The following is a 23,773-nucleotide window of genomic DNA, read 5'->3' as shown; positions in this document are numbered from 1 at the left end:
ATGACTATAATCTCAAGTATGGATGAGAATTCTACATCTTCAAGAAAGTTTTTGACTCTGTTGTAGAAGTTGACAAAGTAATTCAGCTTGATAAGATGATAGAAGTACATATTTTTTTTAATATAGCAAAATTACAAATTTGATATTTTACTTCTATATGTTGTAATAGATTTCTCAACCTAGTCTATTGATAGGCTTAAATCAATGGTACTTCAAATAAATGTGACAACAACTTATCAAGTGAACAACATGGTGATTTTACAAAGTTTCAAAAAGTTTATGTTGAAGGCAATGTACAACTCACACTAACATTGATAATCAAGGAAAACAAAAGGAGTTATTCAGTGACTACTATGAAGCAACAAAGGAAGAAAATACAAATAATACTTTAAAGTTGCCTTTCAATTTATTTCAAATATTAATTAAGTAGTTCTTTAAATTTGTGTTTCATATATTTATTGGATAATTGAGGATGTTAAGGATTATAATCTTAATTTTAATTTTAATTTAAGTTTAATTTATATTTTTCATTATGTATTTTAATGTTTACTATCAAGGATAGAAATTTTTTAGGCCGGAATCCTAATGTACAATCAAAGAGGAAGAGACAAATAATTGTTAATATCTACATACACAATAGCTTTGTCGTGCATCGCATGGGTTACCGATTAATTATCATAAATTAGCTAAAATTTCATCTAAATATTATCATATTAAATAAGATATAGCTAGATTTATAATTTTAAATACCACTAACTAATTATATGGATTTTGATTAATGAGTATATGGATTTTAGCTATATTTATCAAATTAGCAGTACAAATTAGCAGTATTTCTTAAACGATACATTCATATTGAATGATACCAAAATATTTTGTTTCCTTGATGAAATTGAAATGGCTTCATATTAAATGAGATTTACTTACACACACATCACTCATGCACAAAGTGTCGCGAAAAACACCATGGATGGGAGTAATAGACCACAAAACCTGGTGTTGACAATGGTGACATGGTTTTGGTCATGAGTCTTAGACCGTATCCCATTTAAACAAGGAACTTATTTTGAGGATTTTAATTCCTATTTGGCCTCTTTCTCTTCATTTTCTTGTTGTGTACAACAAGAACTTGTAAATTAAACCATGCTCTACCTAGTTTTAAATTTGATATACACGTCATCACACCACTAGCCTTGCATTCGTAACATTTTTTTTAGAGAGTTTAAACCTATAGCGTTTGCTCTTGTTAATAGTTCTTTATCATTAAAGCAAGCCATCGGTCAATTTTGGTGTAAGCGGGGATTGAACCTTAAATTTCTTATTCAGGGTGCATTTGTTTCTAGTGGCTGCGTTTGCATTTGTTTCCCTTACATTTTTTTTGGCTGGTCCATGGCACTGTTCATGGACTAGCCAAGTGCTAAAAATGGGTGACAGTAATTTGTAGCAATAAAAAATATTTTGCTACAGTGTTTCAACAATAAATTTTCAGTTTTCAGCAAAATAAGCGGTATTCAAAGCGCACACTCAATCATTAGAAACTTTACTAATTGAGTTAACTAGAATTTACGCTTTGCTTTCATATTATTGATGACACACACAACCAACAAAAATGAAAATCTTTGCCATCTCAATAGCAGGGCCGGCTCTTGTATGAAAACAAGTGAGGCGGTTTCCTAAGGCCCCTAAGTAGAAAAAGGCCCCCAAATTTTGGCCAATAAAGTAATTTTTTATATTATAAACTTATTCATTAAGCCCAAAAATATTAGCCAATAAATAAAATAACATTTTTTTATCAAATAAAAACCAAGAAAAAATAGTGAAAAATGCTATGTCCACAACATTTTTCACAACAAATCTTAAGTGGCAGGTTGTTACTGGCTGTTATTGGTGGAAAAAAAGTAATTTCAGTAGTGGTTTTAAATTAGAACCAATAAAAACTTAAATATTTAGGATTTGTTGAGAAAATATTGTGAATATAACATTTTTCACAAAAAAAGAGCAATACACAGAATTTTACAACATTTTTCACAACAGTTGAATTGGAAAACTTTTACTAGTTTTCATCTAGGTCTACCAAAAATATCACATTTTTACTTACCATTACCAATCTGCCACATTAACAACTGTGAAAAGTTTTGTCAATTATTATTATTATTATTTTTTTGTGTCTATAGATTTTCTAAAGGAAAAAAGATTCTACATGGTTAATTAATAATTTTGAATTTAAAACAAGATAATATAATTTAAGTAATATTAATTTTTTTAAAGAAAAAGTCATATTTAAATATACGAAAAGTCTCAAGTCAATTTTCGCCTAAGGCCCTAAATGCCTCGAACAGCCCAGCTCAATAGCATGAAAATTATAATGTTTACAAATGGTAAGCATACATATTTATCGTATTATTAAAAACCCTTAGTCATTAAAAAAAAAAAAAAACAAAAACCTTGTCAAATACCACACAACCCTCCAGGTCCCCCAAACACCATGGTTTGCAGGTAATCTGGACCCTGATCTCCCAAGAAGTCCACATTATAACATGCTTTGCTGCTAACATAAGTTTGAAAAGAAAAGTCAATATCATCTTCAATGTAACTTGAATTGATAGTCTTCATTTGTGTAAAAGAACTTGATTCTGATAAATTATCGTTTGGAAAGCGACCATTCCCCATAGGTGGACTCCTCGAATCTGTTGTATGTGTCATGCTGCCAAATTGAACAAAGTTTGCTTCATTGGATAACTGAGGGAGAATCTCCTTTGGCCAATATCCTATTTTCGTAAGATTGTGCACTATTAACCACCAATGACCACTCGTTTTATCCTATATCAGGTAAAACAAACGTCAACCGTTGTGATTATTTTGACATTATCTTTAATATTTAAAAGAAAAAGTCATCTTGATTTGCTTCAGATCATATTTTATTTATTTTTATTTTTATTTTTTTGTCAAATTACTAGTAAACCAAACATAGCCTTAATAATCTAATTCACAAGAGCATCCTAATGAAATTATCAACACACATTTCACAAAATAAAATTGAGACATTTTACCTTTATATTGTGTCCCTTTAATTGGAATCAAAGTTTTTCTTTTCTTTCTTTCTTCTTCTCCTTTAAATTTTTTATTTATTTTTTTATTTATTTTATCAATCTCTTAAAATAATAAGTTAAGAACTACCGCATCAGCTCATACAAAATCTTGCAAAATATAAAAAATAATTCATTTTACATATTTTGAGTAAAAAAAAACATCTACATCAATAAGTGTAAGATTGTACATAAATGCATAGTGCTACAGTAACCGTGCATATATGCACGATTACTGTAGCTCGTGCATTTAATATTTTAGTATTTTTTTCGTAGTGTTGGGTTTGTGAGAGAGAGAGAAGTGAGTGAGAAAATAATAAAAAATTGTAAAAGAATGAATATTTTATTGAATAGATGTGTAGAATAGATAGACTGATATGAGTGTTTTGTAAAAATAAGTGTGTAAAATAAAAAAGTAGTTTTTTTTGTGCAAAATAGACAGAAAGTTTGCATGAGCTGATATGATTGCTTAGTGTATTTATGGTTCAATTATAGGGCGATTGGGATGACCTTTTACTTAAGTTTGATACTTCTCAGTTACAAAGTTAACAGAGGTACTCGTACTAACCATTTTAAAGTTAGATATTAATTTTAATGGCAACAATACAATAAAATTTGGATATGAGATTTTTTATTATTTGAGGAGGAATGAGTTTTTTTTTTTTTTTTTTTTTTTTTTGGGGGGGGGGGGGGGGGGGGCAAAAAAGGAGAAGGGGAGTCTAGTTCAAAGAGTAGAAGATGTTAACCAAGTAATGCGATGACATTTGAGTTATTGATCAGTGCCATCTGTGCTTACTTGTATACTATTAAGATTTCCATTACTCTCAGTTATTCAATAAGCAAGATAATAAAGTCTTAGAAATTTCTTTCTCAATCTCTCTCATTTCCTATATACTGAAACTCATCAAACTCTTTCTTAGAAATTAAAATTCCAAGTTCCAAGATTGAACATTTTCTTTAGAAGTTCAAATGATATTGTATCAATTAATGCAAAGCCAGTTACAAGAAGAGTAGAAGTTAAAAAAATATATGCATTTTTTGTAATAAAATTAAAAGTCCTAAAAGGTGACTGTTACACATATATGGAGGATGCTATATTGCAAAAACAGTGATTTATTAGTTTTCTCTCTAGCTCCTCAAACATACGAGAGTCTTAGAGATTAATGGAAGGATGGAGGAAATAAAGAAAATTAAATACGCATAACAGCTTCAGCGATATAGCAAATAACGATCGCTAGAAATGAAAATCACTTAAATTAGAATGAAAGGAAAGCCATAGAAGTAGCAAATGAAGCTTCATTTTTTGCAAGTTTGGCTTCTATTTGGTTGTGACTAAAATTAAATAGAGTATACTTACTACTTAGTGCCATCATATATAAAAGAAAATTAAAATAAAATTAGATGAAAAACCATTTCATCAAGGTTTGAATCTTTCCTTTATCCTACTTTCATTTTTAACAAAAATTTTCATTAAGCGCCCTAATTGCTATACAAAAGTACAAATATAATTTGGTTGTAGTGTGAAAAGATATTGAATGAGTAATGAATGGACGCCTTTGTTATCTAATTTACTTACATCAAGCAATAGTTTTAGAAATATAATTTTGAGGAAAATAATATTGATGATTTATGAGAAATTAGTAAATTACTAACGAGACCTGGTTATCTCTTTTTCCTTAACCCTTGTCCTATGATATCAGAGGGATTTATTTTGATTTTTAATTTTAAAAAAAACATTATTGGTCAAGTCAAATACATTTATAATGTTGTTTAATTTCTATTAATAATAATTTCAATGGAAAAATAATACAATAGAGGATTTGTTTGAAAAATATTCATGTATCATAGTATGATTTCTCACATTAATGGACAAGGTATTACCTGAGATATCATAATATCAGTAACGAATAGTTGTCCTTGATATATGGAAGTATTGCGGTAAGGAGCACCAAGGAAAATACTAGGATGCACTTGTACAAACCCTGAGCACAGAATATTGAAACAACCGGTATCCCGATAGTTGTCGGCCTGTAAAATATATATAGAAGTGAATATTCAGAAAGTACTCATAATAGGGTATAGGTACGAGAGAAAATGATGTTGGTTCTTACTGTCCAATATGCAGTGAATCGCGTAAGGGTATCATTGTATATTCCTGGGTGCACCTAAATAATCATTAAACATTATGAGATTTTCTTTTGAATTAAGAGGAAGAGGGAAATATTACCCAATAGGGAGCTTATTTGATGACATGTACTTAGGTAAAGATTTCATTTTGCCACACCCAAAAAAAAAAAAAAAAAAAAAAATTCCCATCTCTCACATGTTTATTTCTAATCAAATTATTATCACAGAAGTGTATTATGATTTATGACATATTAAAGGAAAGGTTTTTTTTTTCTTTTTCTTTTTTAATGAACGAAAAAAAAGTGCGGTTCACAATCTGACTTGACATCTTTCACCAAGACGTAAAGTATAAAAGAAAAGTTATAATATTATGGTTGTTATTAAAGAGATATAGAACTACAATTTGTCACTTACTCCCCAACCAGCTTGTATGCTATTAAGAGCAGCATGTCCATTGGGTCCACTTTGAACCCAAATTTGAGCCATACTGAATTGTTCCGCACTCACTGCTGGATTTTCCAAAGAGATGAATGCTTGAGCTCCATGATAACCTCCTTTTTCCAATGATGGGAAAAGTGTAGCATACTAGTAACAACAATAAACATTTAATTATCAAATACATGTACTATTAATGATCATCAGTATTAGAAAGCATGTGTAATCATCAAATCTACACCTATCAAAAAAAGAAAAAGAAAAAAAGTAATTATCAAATATATAGACTTAGAACATTTTTAGATTCTAAAGTTTGGTGTTATTTTCATAATTTCATTTTGGTATTTTTTTTAAAATTTCTTCTTCTACCCTTCAAGTTTGATTCTATTTTCATATAAATCAAACCATCTATTTTTTGTAGTAGCCTGGTAACACATGGCATTATATATTGGTTACATAGCTTGATTAACGCCATTTATGTGACGCTTAACAGTTTGGTTACTAAAAAGAAAATGGATACCAAAACTAATATGAAATATAATCAAATATGATGGGGTCAAAAATGGCCAAAATTGAAACACACCGTAACTTCTCATAAAAATCAATTAAATATATGATATGAAAATTCTTTTCTACTCAGTGAGTGCTTTTGTAAATTGCACAATGCCGTTGATCCTCTCTCTCTCTCTCTATTTATATATATATATATATATATAGAGAGAGAGAGAGAGAGAGAGAGAGAGAGAGAGAGAGAGAGAGAGAGAGAGGGGTTATCTAATATTCTTTATAACTTTAGTAAATGATATATGTTGTCGTTAATCATTGTGTTCACAAACTCAAATGTTTTTCTTTTAACTAACTCAAACTTAAATGTTGTGAATAATACAAGAAGCAAATAATGCCGTTACCAAAACAGCCTTGTGTATGGATAGTGAAGCTCTAAGTTTAGTCTTTAAACTGGATTATATATGTCAATATAGACAGTGACTGGATTAGTGGTTAAGTATATACTAGTCAATATAGACAGTACTGGATAAGTGGTCAATTATATACTAGCCTCGTTACATGTGTTATGCACGAATGATGAAACTCTTTATTTATTTATTTATTTATTTTGAGTTTAATGTAATTTTTCAATTTGAGTTTGTCTATTATTAGTAAGGTTACACATGAATGGATTTTTGAAAAACTAAAATTTAGGATTTTGAAAATGGGTACACTGCTCGGTTTAGTGTATGCTAATTTTTAGAAAAAAATATATCAAATGTGTGAGATTTTTTTTTTTTGAGAGAATGTGTGAGATATATTTAAATAGAGAGTGTGTACTAATTTTTAGGAAAATACTTTCTTTGCTAATTTTTTTTCTATTGAATTTTGTTAAATTACAATTTTAACTCTATTTTTTATTTTTAAAGAATAGAAATTATCTAATTAGATTATGGGCATTTTTGACATTTTCTGAATCCATTACTAACTTTCTAAATCCTCTTAATATACAGAGATAATATGAAAATGATTAAGGTTATGTTTGAGAAAATTTTGGTATTGAAATTAACGACATTAACACTTAAGAGATCTAGATTAAGTCCAAACTTAAAATAATTTGTCTCACCGAGCTTATAAGGACGTTTCAAACTCATCTTTTTGAGAGGTGACAGAACATAGAAGTGCCACAAAATCCATGAGGCCATTATTAAGGAAAAAGAAAAAAAGAATTCGAGCACGAAATAATTCACACAAAAATAATATGTATTACCTATAGTAATAAAAAGAAAGTGCATATAAACAAGAAACTTACGTGGTAATGCGGGTAAATGGCATCTAATTGGCGAAAGTTTTTTGAATGAGATTTTGAGAAAGAATTTATATTTCTTTGTTGATTAGATTTAATCTTCATAATAGGTACCATTCCTGATGGGCAACCCTCGTCCTGAATGCCAATTTCCGAAAACTTACCAATTGGTATGTCGTAATTTTTTAGCACCTTTCCTGAAAAACTTGGAGTCATCTGCAAAGGTAAACTAATTTCATGTTAATTAGTTTAGTAAACAATGAAAGTACTGTTGGGCCAATTATTTAAATAATGGTACATGAGGAACTATCAAAAGTGCCAAATATTAGTGCATGTAAATATATAGAGAAAACATCTTGCAAGTTGCAAGGCCTTAATCAAATGAGAGGCATGTGGAAGGTGATGATTACTGTCAAGACACGTGTTAATAGAAAAATAATCTCTTACAAAACATACACCCACTCATTTATCAAATTACAGATATCAATTCTCTCATTCCTGAAATTCGGAGGTTTTCACTTCATGCTTGTAAGCATGAGTCATTGCCTTGCATAAACTAGGGGGTAGGCTTGGTAACTTAGGCATTGTAATCTTGTTATTATTATCAATAAATTATATTTTGTGTTCTTTGTTTTCATTGTTAATTTGTGTATTTTCTTCAAAAATTCCTATTGCATTAGGGTTGTACCCAAGGAAGTCAATACCGTACCGGAGGCTGTACCGGTTTGGCTACCGGTACGATATATTTCGGATACCGGTCAATACCGGTGTACCGTTTCGGATTTATTGCTAAGTATTAAATATATATATATATATATATATATATATATATATATATATATATATATTAGTTGTATATCCATTAGTCAAGGCCCATATAATTAGTTTATAATATTTAAAATTATCAACTCATATCTTATTTTATAATTTAAACTTTAGCTAAAATGTTAATTCATTATACTAGTAATATATAATATATAGTATTCTTGGCAAAAAAAAAAAAATATATATATATATAAAATATTTATATTACAATTGATATTGATACTAATAAATAAATAGAAAAAATTGATATTGATGTATTAAAATACTAAAATAGGCCTCAAATAAGTAGTCTTAGTCACTGTACTTTTAGTGGTAGTGTTCTGATGTGTGGGCAGAACCGTATAAATGGTTAAAATGTTATATTAAAAAAAAAAGAAGAAGAAGAAAAGAAGAAGAAGAAGGTAGAGTTTGAATTTTTGATTGATGTTCACGTGGGTTCAGTGACTTGTCACTTGTCAAGCACACAAAACAACAAAAGCTTAAAGGTTAAAATAAAAAGAAACATTAAAGGCAAAAAGGAGAAGAAACTGCTTCCAAAACTAAAGAAAAGAAATGGGAAGAAACGTATGTACTCTGAGCAGACAAAGAAGAAGCAGCAGCAGCAACAGGAGCTGAAGAGAAGATCGACAAATGAGATGCTACAGGCAACGTGGCTTGCTGTTGGCGGTGGGGACAAGAGTGAAACTGGGTTGTTGTTGCTGGTGTGAGAACGCGTGGGTGTTGCTGTACAAGATTTTGGCTGAGAGGGTGGCTGTGTTTGAGAGTGCCATTGTGTTGTTTTGTAAAAACCAAAATAAAAAAGTGTTTTTGTGTTTTCAAAAAACCTATTTTTGTTTTTGTTTTTTTGGATTTCTTCTTCCTCTCCCTCTTTTTTTTTTTGTTGTTATTTCGGTTCGGTATGAAGTTTCCGGCCGAAATCCGATTTGTTTCTCGGTATGACCGGAACGACCCGGTATTGCCGGTATTTAAACCAGTACGAAACAAACACATTTATGTACCGTCTCAGGCGCTGGTACGAAATATTCCGGCCATACCGGCCGGTACGGTACGAGATTGACTCCATTGGTTGTACCGAACACACTCCTCTTTTTGTGAAGTGTAATTTCTTCTTTATGTAGTGTTTAATCACTTTGGCAGACATAAAATTAGTTTGAACTCAAACAAATATAAAAAATAAAAACTATATATTACAATTTTTCATAAACTCTTGGAAAGCTCTTGACATGCATGTGTAGTTTTCTTTATAAAATAAAAAATATAAAAGTTTTTTTTTTTCATAGATATGATAGTATTTCAAAATTTAGCTTTTTATAAACACTCTATAATGATTGCTTTTTATCATCATACTAACATACCAATCTGTTAGGACATGTGATTTATGTTAGGAACATATGTTGAAAGCTCAGATTTATGTTAAAAACACAAGAGCTTGTTTAGACCCCAAATTAAAAATTACGGCTCGGTTGATTTTACTCTAACTTATCTAAGTGCAGAAACAAGAGTAGATGCGAGCGAACAACCAATAAACTACTCTAAGCCATATTCAATAAAACATAGCAGTAAAATGAAAGCTAAAAGAGTAGGGAAGAGAGATGCAAACACAAGATAGCACGCTGATGTGTTATCGAAGAACTCACGAAAAACCTCTTTGCCGCATTCCAAGCGATAAATCGATCCACTAGACAATATGTTGGGATGCACAAATAGCAAAAGACCCTTCATGCCTAGTCTACCCAATGCACCTAAGGCCTTCAAGTTCCTACTCTAATAAGGCTTCTCAGAATTGTGTCTTGTCTAACTTTCCGGATCCCGCAATGTGCCCGATTGCATCTGCTAATGTTTGGCTTCTTCCAATACTTCCCAGCAGCACCAAAACTCACTGGACACTCAGTATGAGTGTGGTAAGTGTTTGGGCTATCAACCTCTCAAGGATATAGAAATGGAGAGGTAGGAGTAGAGGAAAACCACAAATGATTGTGTGTAGAATTATGGGTATGACAATCTCACACTCTCAAGGGTTGAGGCTAGGGTTTTCTCTTCTGAAAATTTCTCTACTCAATATGTGGGCAATGGTGATATATAGTTTGTTTGAAATGTAGTGGAGTAGATAGGACAAAATAGCAAAACAGACTGTTTTGCGGATATCTCGCGGGAAGGCCTTACTCGCGAGACACTCGCGAAAACCAGCTGTCACCATCTGTCATGACTCTTCGCATTCTAGTCATGTGCAAGGCACATGCATCACTTCTCAAGATTCTTAGTAGTAAGCTACCCGCGAGAAATCTTTTGCTTTCAAAAGCTTGAGTCTTCACTCTCTCTCTCTCTCTCTCTCTCTCTCTTTCTCTCTGTCACACAACCCTTACAATAAAATCCCACATAAAGTACAAGGTATAAAAGATTGAACAAAATTACAATTAAATTTGACACGGAATTAAAGCCAGCACAAAACAGTTGTAAATCATAACTTTACATATGTCATCATATATTGACTAATCATTTGACAAAACGCACTTTACTTGTAATTGGGTAGATCTAGGATGTGTTTAATGCTTCAAAAAACAAGATTTCAAGTTCAAGTGTTACAGCCATGCAAGTCTGTCCAAGAATCAAGTGATGAAGTGCTAGTTTTTAAAGCTCGACAGCTAGTATCTATTAAGATTTAAAAAGCTGTCTAAGCCCGAAACTTGACAGCTGCTCGACAGATAGGACATCTATCGAGAATTATGAAAATCAGATTTTTAGTTTTGATTTCATTTTAATCCGTGAGTATGTGTTTAGGCTTTCTTTTCTCACAACCCTAAACATATATAAGGATTATTTTAAGGGCTATCACAAGGAGCACAGTTGCACAAGTTTGAAGAAAAGTGTTGTTCATGCAAATTGTGACCAGAAACTTAGTTTGCCTTAGTTCTTTTTGAAGAAGCTGCTGTGTTTGTACACCATAAGATTTTGTGACCAAGCAACTTCATGATCTTTATCGTGTGATGAACTGCAGAACTTTGCAACTAACATTCTTTTTAAGTTGGTAATTAAGTCACATACTGGGATCCGCGCATCTATTGGTTAGTCACGTACTAGGAGCCGTGCATTAAAAAAAGAAATTGTCACTACAGAACAAGTCCAATTGGGTATTGCAGTAAGCGTTCAACTGTAGGTTGGTATAAGGCATTAAGATTCCTTTTTTTACTTGTAACTACTTGTTATGATAATAGTGAATTTTTGGGAGTGGCGACCTTAAAATCACTCAGTAAGATTTTTGCCTTGGAGGTTTTCCCCATTCGAAAAAAAATCACCTTGTCAACTTTATTTTCCGCTGCATTTTATTGTAGTTGGTGATTTGTTTGTGCTGCCATGTACATTGCATGTTAATATGATTAATTAATAAACCTGACTAATTAATCAATTAATTCATTGCAAGGTGTCAATACATTTTTGGCCTATCACAATCAATTTTTAGTGTAGGCAGGGTTTAAACCCTAAATATCTTGTTTCATAATAAGAGACTTTACTGGTTAAGCTACTAATGCTATATTTGGAAGTTTTGAGAGAGAGAGAAGAGTAGAGGGGAGTAGAGGGAAGGAGAGTAATAGAGAGGAGAGTAGAGGGAAATAATTGTCCTTCACCTTGTTTGTATGTTTTTAAAATTAAGTAAGGGAGAGGGGAATAATTAGTCTTTTCATTTGTAATTTTGTTAATATGGTAAGGGTGAATTTGATAATTCATGTAGTCAAGTATTTTTATGCTCCACTTTCCCTTCAATTTGGGGAAACTAAAAATGAGGAGTTAGAAGTAGTTCAAACCCCTCTAAACGCCTTCAAATCCCTCCCCCCCATTTCTTAAAAAACATCCAAATAAGATAATTAAATTACTCTCCCTCCCTCTACTCTACTTCCCCTCCTTCCCCGAACATCTAAACATAGCATAAAATTTACAAAATATACATATTTTAAATTTAGTGTTCACTTGTTTACGGGCTCTTTTTTATAAATTAAAAATTTGTATGTGAAAGAATACCATTCTTATATTGTTATTTTAATTGTGACAAGGATTGGAAAGATTTAGAACTTTTACACTTCTTTTCTTTAAAAAAAAAAAAAAAAAAAATCCTCTGAATAGGCGTGTTGTGCAGTGCATGTGAAGAAGCTAATATACTTATTTGCAAGAGTGGACTAAAATTCAAAAGGAAATGTCCCTAGCAATGCATTTAACTCGAGTACAATTATGTTTGTTACTTGGGTATGTGCATATAAGGGTTTAAGTGATAAATCAGAGGTAATGACATTCTTTATAGTGCCTTAGGCAAGTACTTCAAACACCGCCTCTTCCTCCCCTGCTATTTACTTTAATTACTTATCAAAAATAAAAATAAAAGAGGCTTTGTGCATATGCAACGATTACAAGCTCGTTCAATCATATATTAAATGATAATCATGTCAAAAGTCTTGTAATTCAGTTGATACATTCTTGTCTATTTCAATGAAGATGTATTTAGGGTTCAAATCTCCTTTCTCCAAACTATAAAATTAAAAAAAAATGATAACCCTTATATTTATCCTAATTCATAATTATTTAAAATAGAGTGTCTACATATGAGAGAGAGAGAGAGAGAGAGAGAGAGAGAGAGAGAGAGAGAGAGAGAGAGAGTCAGCAATAAATCATTGAATTTTTATTTTATTTTTCTACTTATACAATAACATTTTCGTGGGAAAATATTAATCTATTTATTACCCCTATTTCAGGCCATAAATTATTAATTTTAGAAACATAAGTCATCATAATAAAAAATATATAGAGCAATGCTACAAACACAATTAATTTTACAATTTTCTTTTCACACTTTGTTGAGTTGGCAAAATATAATTGTTGGCAACATCAATTTCATCTGAGCCACCACTATTATCACTTTATTGCACACCAATTACAAACTGCTATCTCAACTAGTGTGAAATTTGTTGTCAAATGCTTTTGTGTATTTTAGACATTTTCTAAGAAATACTATTGCATCGAGTGACACTATAGCAAGGTTGTAGATTCATTATCTTATTTGTAAAATGGATTATCACGGTAAATTATAGTTAGCTTCACCTGTAAAGACTCGTGTCATTGAGAAACTGAGTAAGAGATTCGGGTTTGAGACATCTTTGCACAAAAAATTAACTAGTATCTTGGCCTAATGATATAAAAACAATTATCATGGAGTGAGCGAATTCCAAATGTTGAAATTTTATTTTGAATATATATATATAAAGAAAAATATTTATCATGGATTTTAACCTTAAGTTTTGTGGAAATTTTTATTTTTATTTTTATAATTATTACTTATAGTACAATAACGGAATCCTAATTATTTACAAATTAAAAAAATAAATAAAAGGGAACCAAAATATTTGGCTTCTAGGAAGTACCTGAATTTTGTGATTCTGAAGTAAAGGATGATCAAGAGCCGGTTGCTTATATATGTCCACACAATCAAATTCACGATCATCACTTTTCTGTACATGTGAATGAAAATAATCTTAATTCTTTAAAATAAGAAATGGTTAAAAGATTAGAAATTTCATATAAGTATTCTAATTTATTATATTTCCCTGGTATTGTTGTAAAAATGACATATTTCTGGCAAAAATTATAGGGATAATGCATGTCTTTGTTTTCCAAGAGTCCAACTATAATATTAACATCATTTTCCTTTTTGCAATTAAAACTTTTTTTTTTAAAACGCAATTAAAACTATTTTAGTCATATAAGTAATTGATTCCTTTTGTTTTTGAGGATTAAGATGTCATGGTAATCTTACATTTTGATAATTATTCACTATTTTATCTAACTTGCATTAATTACATATAAATAATATATAAAAAAAAATTCTAAATCGGTTTCTTTAAAAAGAGAAAGAAAGAAATAATAAATGAAGAAACCTAAGTACCAATTTAATTAATGAATTTCCTTAATATCCAACTATAGGTTGTAGTTGTACAGAAGCTGGTTTTAATTTTGACTTATTAATATAACATATATAGCACCTTACAAAAGAAGTTCTATTTGATATGAGAACTACTTTTCTTATCCAAGTTTTTCTCCTTCTCAAAAAAAAAAAAAAAACTATACTAAACTACTGGGTTTTTCTTTTTTCAGTGGCCACATCTACTACTACCAGGGACGGAGGCATGCTTCCCCAATTCTAAAAAAAAAAAAAAAAAAAAAAAGTACATAATCAGTACTAATTTTAGTAATTTTGTTTTATAAAGTTACACTTTGCTATCCTTTAGTAATATCATTAATTATTTTAAGAGTAATGATATTGTCACAAACATTTCTACAACATTTTTACAAACTGTTGAGGTAGCAAATTCATATTGGTTTGCACTTGGCCCACTACTTACACCACTTTTTTACTTACCAATAACCACTCACTACATTAGCAATTTGTAAAAATGTTTGTAGTTCTAGCATTCCTCCTTGTAAAGACTATTAAAAAAAAAACTATAGATCTAAAATCTAATACAAAATATACAAGCCCCAAAAATTAGTACGACAACAAAAATTACCAATGATAAATCTAAAACAAATTAAGACCAATTAACCAATTTTAGTCAAAACAAACAAACTGGCTCTTTAAAAAATTTTAAATAAAATGATTTTGTCCTTGTCCAGTAGCAGCATCAAAGTCACACAAAAAAAAAATAAATAAATAAATCACTTAAGCTGCTAAGTAGCAGTAGAGCCAGAAGTTAGAGTTGTTGCACATAACCAACAACAGAGTCGCCCCCTAACTCCAAATCCTGGCTTCATCCGTATCTACTACCTCAATTGCTCTCCCATAGCTGCCCAATGAAGTGTCTTATCTATTGGTCTTAGCTACCACTTTTTAACACTGTTGATTTACAACAAATCTAAAGGTATAAATTATTGTTTTCACATCACTCACTTTTTTATTATTATCTTTTCTTTTGTCTCGCTTACCCTAATTACCAATAACATTAATCTCCACTTTTTTCACTTCCTCATTACCAGATGGTGATAACATTAAACTCATTTTGACTGCTGCCACAGAAATTAACACCTAGCACCATTGTCCTTTTTTCTCTCCCTCTGAGATGGTGATGATGTTGCAAGAATGCAAGTAGGGCTCTAAATGAATCAAATTGATCATAAATAGTTTGGACTTAGCTCGATTCAAAATTTGTTCATGTTTGTTTATAAATAAGCTAAGCTTGAGTTTTAGTTTTAAGCTTGTTTAATGAACGAGCCAAGTACATACAAAAATAAAATAAAATAAAATGTCATGAACAAGTTCATAAATATTAATGCTCAATACAAAACAAATTGAGTCTAGACTTGTTTATAGGCTTGGTAATAAACTTTATATGAGTCTGGCAAATAAACATATATCTTACTATGACTTCAAGTAATCACAAGTTGGGACTTACACACTACTTATTTTATTAGTAACTTTTTTAAAGAAAAATTTAGTCACTTTCCTATCTCATTTTCATATGTTTGGTCATGACCTTAAAAATGAGATAGAGTTGTTTTCAATTGTTTCCATATTGCCTCTTTGCTTCCTTTATTTAGAATGGTGTAACATAGCATTGTTATTTGGAAAATTTTAGTGAAAAACAATCTCTAAAAGATAAGTTATATTTTTAATAGAATTTACCATTGACTAAAGATAATTTTTCTTTGACTTATTTTTTCTAATGCTACAAAATATAGGAAAATGCGAAAATTGTCTTCATAGAAAGTTTTTCAACAAAACAAACAAGCGTTAGGACCACTCTTCCAAAATAAATATACTTGATATTAAACTTGATATGAGCTTCATAATGTACTTGTGTTAGATCTCAAACTCAAAAGTTTGATATTAAGCTTGAACTTGAATTGATTAATGAATCAAATCGTACTCAAGCTTTTAGACTTTATAACAAGCTCAAACTTGAACATCATTTAACAGCTTGGTTAGAGCTCAAGCCAAACTTAAACATTTAACTTTAGCTGTCGACTCTAGCTTAAACACTCACTAATCAACATAGCTCGGTTCTTTAATGCAATAAAACTCATTTTGATTTCTGCCATAGAAACAAGCATGACTATTTCCTTCTTTAAGTTAATAATATTATACTTTTTTTTCCTCAATCTACTTTATAAGGTTCTAAATATTTAGGATTAAATGTTTAGTTTCTAAATTTATGTATGTTGGCAAACCGAGAACAAAAACATGTCTAGATTAGGTGTTAGACATTACTCAACTTTGTTCAAGTCAAGATTCAAGAACTATTAAGCTGCAAAAAGAAGAGTTCAGATTTCGTGAAGCTCGACCGATCAAAAGAAAGGTTCGACCAATCGAAACTCGTATTTTGCAAATTTTAAATCAGGCCTAAAGCCTGTGAAAATGTTTAGGGTTTCAGTCCAACACAACTAGGTATAAAAGAAAATTCCTAATTATGTTTTAGAAGCTCTTGGAAGTCTTGTGAGTTCCTCTGGTGAGATCTATGAGATTTCTGTAACCTTTTAACTCTACAAGAATTTAATGGAATGAGATCTACAATCAAGAACTGATGGAAACAAGTTGTTGTTGTATAAAGATATACTACTAATAGTGATTTGAAACCTTTAAGTGGGATCTCAAAGTCACAAATGTGAGTATTTGTGTTTAGCAAATTCAAATAGAAGAGTTCGTGGAGTTAGAGCTACACATGGTCATGTGAGTAAGTTCTACAAGAAGTAACTTTAGATTTTAGGGAGAAAATCTATTGTAAACTTCCATTCTATCATAGTGAATTTGTTTATCCTAAGGATAGCTAGGTTAAATCTTCCCTAGGTTTTTTACCTTGAAGCTATTAGTTTCATTGGTTTTCCTGAGTCATCATATTGCTGTCTTATTTACTTTTCCGCACTAGTAATATGATTGCATGAGTTTAACCTAGATCTGAAAAATCAACCTAAGAAACTTCTTGGTTAATTAATTAGGGTAAACAATCTGAGTCTATAGGGGTCTAAATAGAACAAACATACTTTTTACCAACTTTTGATAAATTATCCATCCCAAACAAACTATTTTCTATTCTCACTTTTATACCTAGAATTTTCGTGCTCTTTTAATGTTTGGTTCCCAATTTTTTGTCTTCACTTCATATTCCCTCGTGTCTCTTGACTCACTTCTCTATTTCAATAGCCTTCTTCCATCCTTTTTCAAAAGCCTAAAACCATATACTCTTTTGGCACATTGCTAGTCCAACGAAGCACCAATACTCTTTTTTTGATGCAAAAATGACTTCAAAACTAGAAAACTAAATATAATGTTATATTAATATGGGTAAACACGAAGATTGCCTGAACCAAATTGACTTAATTTGGGTTATGTGGGTTTGGTTTCTAAAAAATACATAGATCTAATATTTTCTGAAACAACCTTTCATCCATATCAAAAACATATTGAAATCCCAATTTAGGGTAAAAGAGAATCAATTGTGACCTAAAAATTACAAAATTCTCACTTGCTTAGTAAGAGTGTAGCCAAAAGCCAATTCATCAATGAGGAAACCCAGCCTCACTCACACCAAATTCATGCCCTCATATTAATTCTAAGCAATATTAGATCACTTCATAACTTTATATTGAATTTATTTAGGATATCCAAGCCACCCGATAATTAGACCTAACTACACTCAATCAAACCCAAACCGTCCACTACCTGAAACCATTACTCTAGTGGTCGGTAGCATGTCCCTGCCACAAACCAACATTAGTGGGTCGGTTGGCATGTTTCCTCTTCCAAAACCTGAACCACCCAACTCAACAGTGAAAACCACCAAATCCGATGACATCCAAGTGTTTTTAGGTGATGATTCAATGGAGATCTACCAGATTCGACGAGATGTCCATTAGATCTGGTAGAGATCTTTATTCAAATCTAGCCAGATCTCACTAGATTCGGTGAGACGTTAGCCGGATCTAGGAAAATTTTGTTGTTACTCCATTATTATTAGTTTCAAATGAACCAACTGCCACCCGATGCATAATCCAACCTGTCTGAATCGAATCCTTCACTGGTCGGCAACAGGTCTAAAGCTTCTTAACAAGATTTGGTAGGGCTAGTTGCAAGTTGGGCACAAACTAGACCTAAACTAACATGTGACAAGATATCCATCAAATTTAGTAGAGATCTTTATTCGAATTTGGCTAGATCTTAGCATATTCGGTGAGACCTCTGCCGATTCTAGGAAAATTTTTGTCATTGCTCCATTATTTCCAGTTTCGAACGAACCAACCACCACCCAATGCATAATCCAACCCGTTCGAACCGAATCCTCCGCTGGTTGGCAGTGGGTCTAAAGCTTCTTAACATGATATGCTAGGGCCAATTGCAAGTTGGCACAAACTAGACCTAAACTAACATGTGGACACCCTTAATTCATATTTTGTGAATCACACTGTTGGATTACATATTCTTTGTTCTTAACATACACATCCAAGTTCGTGCCAATTGGATATTAATTGCCATTCAATCTATAAATCATATTTTATGCATAATTTTAACATACATAAACTTATAGTTTAAACATTTGATTGATGATATATCTATTTATCTTTGATCATCTTGAAAATATGCAAGCATAAAGGATGTTAGATAAAAAGTAATCTAATGGTGAATTTATTAAATTCACATCCAATAAAAAAATGATATTAAGTAATGTAACATTACTTAACGTTACACCAGGTATAACTTTAATCTTACCCTATATATATATATATACTTAAAACATTCATCCAAATGAAACATGTACATTCTTCTCAAAAAAAAAAAAAAAAAATGAAACATGTACATTGTTATACATACTTTAATTTATGTTTTTTTTTCCCTCTCTTTATTACTGCCCAATGCTTCACTAAAAAAATAACGTTGTGTTATTTATTTATTTATTTATTTTTGAGAATCCATTGTGTTTTTTACAATACTCTCAAAATATATGATATATAAATTTTTTTTTTTGGGAAGACATCATAAAAACTAAGTAGTGATTAGTGAGTAATTTTTAAAAAGTTAAATATGAGTACCTGAATTTGCTCTGTTGGGGTTGTTCCTTCTCCAATTGCGTGGTAGCCCAAACAAAAACATAGGACTAATAAGAGATATAAACCCATTGTAAATCTTAACCCAGCACTCACCATAGAAAGTTATCGGTTGTTTTGATTCATATCCCTCATTTTTGTAACTTATAAATATGTGTAAAGAATTACACCTAAGTTTTATTTAAGATAATCAATAAATAAAAAAAAAATGTATTTATGTCATTATTGCATGACAATTAATTAATGCTTTGAAAGCAAAGTCTTTGTAGCTCTAGAATTTTCTTTATTATTTTTGTGTAAATATGAAATTAAATAATCATTATTGTTATTAATTTTCATTTATTGTGAGTATACTTATATGGAAAATATTATATTATTAAAAATTTATTATGATTGTATTTCTTATTGGAAGACATCATATAATTATTTTTTTTTATTTGGAAGCCATCATAAAAGCTTGTTAGTGATTAGTGAGTAATTTTTTAAAAGTTAAATGTGAGTACCTGAATATGCTCTATTGTGGTTGTTTCTTCTCCAATTGCATGGTAGCTCAAACAAAGACATAGGACTAGTAAGAGATATAAACCCATAGTAACTCTTAACCCAGCACTCAGCCATCGAAAGTTATCAGTTTTTATTTATTTATTCATATCTATCTTTTTTTTTTTTTTTTCTAACTTATAAATATGTGTAAAGAATTGTACATAAGTTTTATTTAAGATAATCTATAAATAAAAATGAATGTATTTATGTCATTATTACTTCACAATTAATTAATGCTCTAAATGTGAAGTCTTTGTATATCTATAATTTTCCTTATTATTTTTGTGTAAATATGAAATTAGATAATCATTATTGTTATTAATTGTTGTTTATTATGAGTATACTTATATGGAAAATATTATATCATTAAACATTTATTATGATTGTATTTGTATATAGAATTAAATATTCTACTATCTAAATAGAATGTGATGTGTCAAGATTTAATGGGAGTTCAAAATGTAGAATGAAATTTACATTCAATTAAGAAATATGTACTATTTTTCTCAACCAAAAAAAATGTATTGAAATAATGTCGAAAATTGTAAAGTCTCAAAATTTTATTTAGCGCAATATTATGTGGTCAACCAAAAGGCAAACTTTATATATATATATATATATATATATATATATATATATATATATATATATACAGGTCAAGTTACACCTGATGTAACTCTAAGCTATATTACACATTTCAATAATCTTTTTATTAGATGGGAATTGATGATGCACAAAAATCATTAGTGAGCTGATTGTCCACGATCCAATGGGGTGCTTGAGAAACAAGAAAACCAAGAACCAACAGAAAGCACCTGTGGGGTGTCAGCCAAAGACTCTTCGAAGGTTAAGTTAGTGAAAGAATAATCACCAAAAACTCAATAGTGTGAGAGTTAGAGATTTTCCGTGTACCTTGAAGAGGTGGAGGTCTAGTACTCATATAGTGGTGTAGGGTCAGATCAAGATCCCTTACATGTAGGATCTTTCCTTATGGGGAAGATCTTGGAGTTAAGCCCCCAAATCTTAGGGCTCCTTTTACCATATAGAGAAGATATGAGCGTGCAGTAGGGTCTTTGGGCATGGTGTGCAAGTTATTTTCATGTAGAGACTTATGAGTGAGGAACAAGCAAAGACTTGTTGGACCCATAATGTTCAACCGCTAGCATGGTTATTCATTCGTTAGTGTGGCCATCCATCCGTCGGCATGTTCATTTATTGGTATATGAGTGTTCATTACGCAAGGGTTTCATAGGGCCAGCGTACTCCTTTTCAGCACATGTAGTCCTTTGTCAGATGGTCTTTATGCACGGGCCAACCATCGGTTTAATCGGGTGATGCCTAGTAGATTGCTTAGAGGATGGATGGTTGCCAGCCGAAGAACCTTGAGCGACGTTCGCTCGTTTTGACGGATGAGGAAGGCTTTACTGGATGAAAATGCCTTTATCAGCTGCCCCTTACTTCGTGGTTTGTTGGGACTGCCGACAGACCTTAGGGTACGTGATAAGTATTAATGGTTATTTAATTATCCTGTCCTGGAGTTCGTGCTATTAAATAGGGGCATGGATGTCTTTTATCCAAGGTTAATGACACGTGGTGACCTTTAATTGGTTGATGCGCTTTGTTTCTCGTGTCCCTTCGCCCTATAAATCGGTCAATGCCTCTTTGGACCTTTTCGTTTGTGTTTTATTCTGGATTCATTAGAGCTCCCACTTGATCATCTACTTCCACGATTCGTCCTTCATTTCTATGCTTTCATACGTCGGTTTAACAATCGTATTTTCATCTACCAAGTAAGTTTCCTTGAATCTCTTTACTTTTCTTCCTTTTCCCTCTTTTTTTTTAATTTTTTTTTAACTTTTTATTTATTTTACTCGATCGTCTGTCTAGTACATAGCCTTCGTGAGTGAATGCTTAGATTCTGTTTGTCGGATGTTTGGTGATAGGCGAGCGATGAGTGACCGCTATTTGTCAGTCCGTCTGGATGTGGGTGATGATGAGGCTCGTTCGTCGGGTTACACCCTAACGACAGAGTACCTGATGGGTTCCTAAGAGAGAGAACCGTCAGCCCATTTCTTTGAAGAGGAGATAGAGTACAAAGAGGGGGACGATGGTGATCAAAGAAGAGGTCACAAAGCAACTGAAAGTAGGGTTCATCGAACCCGTACACCAAGTTAAATGGATAGCCAATTTCGAGCCCGTACCTAAAAAGGACGGAAAGGCGAGGATGTGTGTAGACTTTAGAGACCTAAACAAGGCTTGTCCTAAGGACAACTTTCCCCTCCCTCACATTGATGTCTTAGTGGATAATACTGCCGATAATGCCTTGATTTCTTTCATGGATGGATTCTCATGATATAACCAAATCAAGATGGCTCCTAAGGATATGACTCAGACTACCTTCACCACAGAATGAGGAATCTATTGCTACACCGTGATGCCATTTGGGCTCAAGAATGCGAGTGCAACTTACCAAAGAATGGCTATAGATTTGTTACATGACATGATGCACAATGAGGTTGACGTGTATATTGATGACATGATCGCGAAGTCCAAGATAGAAAAGGCCATATAGTTAACTTGAGGAAGTTATTTGAAAGGATCAAGGTATACAGATTGAGATTGAACCCGCAGAAATGTACTTTTGGAGTAACTGTTGGGAAATTGTCAGGCTTTTTGGTGAGTGATAGAGGGATACAATTTGACCCATTAAATATCAAAGTCATATTGGATATGCCTCCACCCAAGAGTGAAAAGGATATAAGATGATTTTTAGGACGGTTACAGTACATCAGCCGATTCATTGCCAAGCTCACCTCCACTTGTGAGCCCATTTTTAAGCTTTGGAGAAAGAATGAACCCCATGCATGGAATGATGAGGGTCAGAAAGCCTTTGAGCTCATTAAAGAATATCTTCTCCATCTACCTATATTGGTACCCCCAAAGTACGGAATGCCGTTACTACTCTACCACTCTATTATAGAAGATATGGTTGGGAGTATACTTGCACAAGAAAATGACGATAAGAATGAGAAAGCTGTATACTACTTGAGCAAGAGGTTCCATGATTATGAGGTTAGATACTCACATATAGAAAATTCATGCTTTGTTCTCATATGGGCTGTACAGAAATTTAGTCACATCATTCTACCTTTCCAAGTATGGATAGTAGCCAAAATGGACCCTTTGAAGAATCGAATTTGGTCATAGCCCAAGCACAGAAGTTGTGGAAGGTGAAAGAGGAGCACTTAAAACCTTATCAGCAATACTTGGAGGACTTAACCAAAACCTTTGATAAGATTGAATACACTATCATCCCTAGAGCTCAGAATCAATTTGCGGATGCCTTGGCTACGCTAACCTCCATGGTTGAAATGCCTAAAGGAGTATGGACACAACCCTTAGAGATTGAACAATGTTATGAGTTTGTACACAAAGGGAGAGTGGAATCTCCAGTCATGGCTATAGAGGAAGAATGAGTCCCTTGGTAGTATGATATCATGAAATTCTTGGAATTGGGAGTATATCTTGATAGTGTCGATAAGAGAGAACGTCGTTCGATTAAGATGATGGCAATGCAATACATCCTATTTGGAGATCAATTCTATAGGAGATCCAATGACGGAATACACCTTCGTTGCTTGAGGAATGAAGAAGCTGAAATAATCATGGAGGAAGTCCATCAAGGAGTTTGTGGTCTTCACATGAATGATAGAATGTTACCAAAGAAGATTATAAGGATGGGGTATTAATTGGAATAGAATGGAAACCGACTATATGAATTTTGTGAAGAGTTGCCACGATTGCTAAACACATGCAAAATTGAATCATGTGCCACTTGGTCAGCTATACAACATGATCTCTCCTTGGCCTTTCTCAGTTTGGGGCGTAGATG

At 31.9% G+C, this 23,773-nt stretch overlaps 1 protein-coding gene across 1 annotated transcript; it reads right to left on the bottom strand.

The window, feature by feature from the left end:
• Window positions 1-2,448: 2,448 nt before the first annotated feature.
• LOC142628912 (protein neprosin-like) lies at window positions 2,449-22,800 on the bottom strand. The gene is made up of 7 exons (XM_075802939.1): window positions 22,669-22,800; window positions 13,671-13,757; window positions 7,555-7,656; window positions 5,628-5,798; window positions 5,198-5,251; window positions 4,968-5,114; window positions 2,449-2,820 (listed from the first exon to the last, which is right to left on the bottom strand). Exons 1-7 carry the CDS (start codon window positions 22,798-22,800, stop codon window positions 2,449-2,451), a joined length of 1,065 nt encoding a protein of 354 aa, XP_075659054.1.
• Window positions 22,801-23,773: the final 973 nt, after the last annotated feature.

The sequence above is a fragment of the Castanea sativa genome, chromosome 3 (genome assembly GCF_040712315.1).
Source record: "Castanea sativa cultivar Marrone di Chiusa Pesio chromosome 3, ASM4071231v1".
In the NCBI taxonomy this organism is placed as follows: Eukaryota; Viridiplantae; Streptophyta; class Magnoliopsida; order Fagales; family Fagaceae; genus Castanea; species Castanea sativa.
Note: the sequence above shows the minus strand (reverse complement) of the source record. Positions and strands in the feature narration are given on the sequence as shown.

Excerpts from the sequence above, each read along its gene's own strand:
- LOC142628912 (XM_075802939.1), bottom strand. The coding sequence starts at position 22,800 with ATGGAGAAGATATTCTTTAATGAGCTCAAAGGCTTTCTGACCCTCATC. Across the intron at positions 13,758-22,668 it reads TTGGCAATGAATCGGCTGAT|AAAAGTGATGATCGTGAATT; the intron begins GTACTGTAACCG and ends TCACATGTACAG. Across the intron at positions 5,115-5,197 it reads GATTCACTGCATATTGGACA|GCCGACAACTATCGGGATAC; the intron begins GTAAGAACCAAC and ends TATATTTTACAG.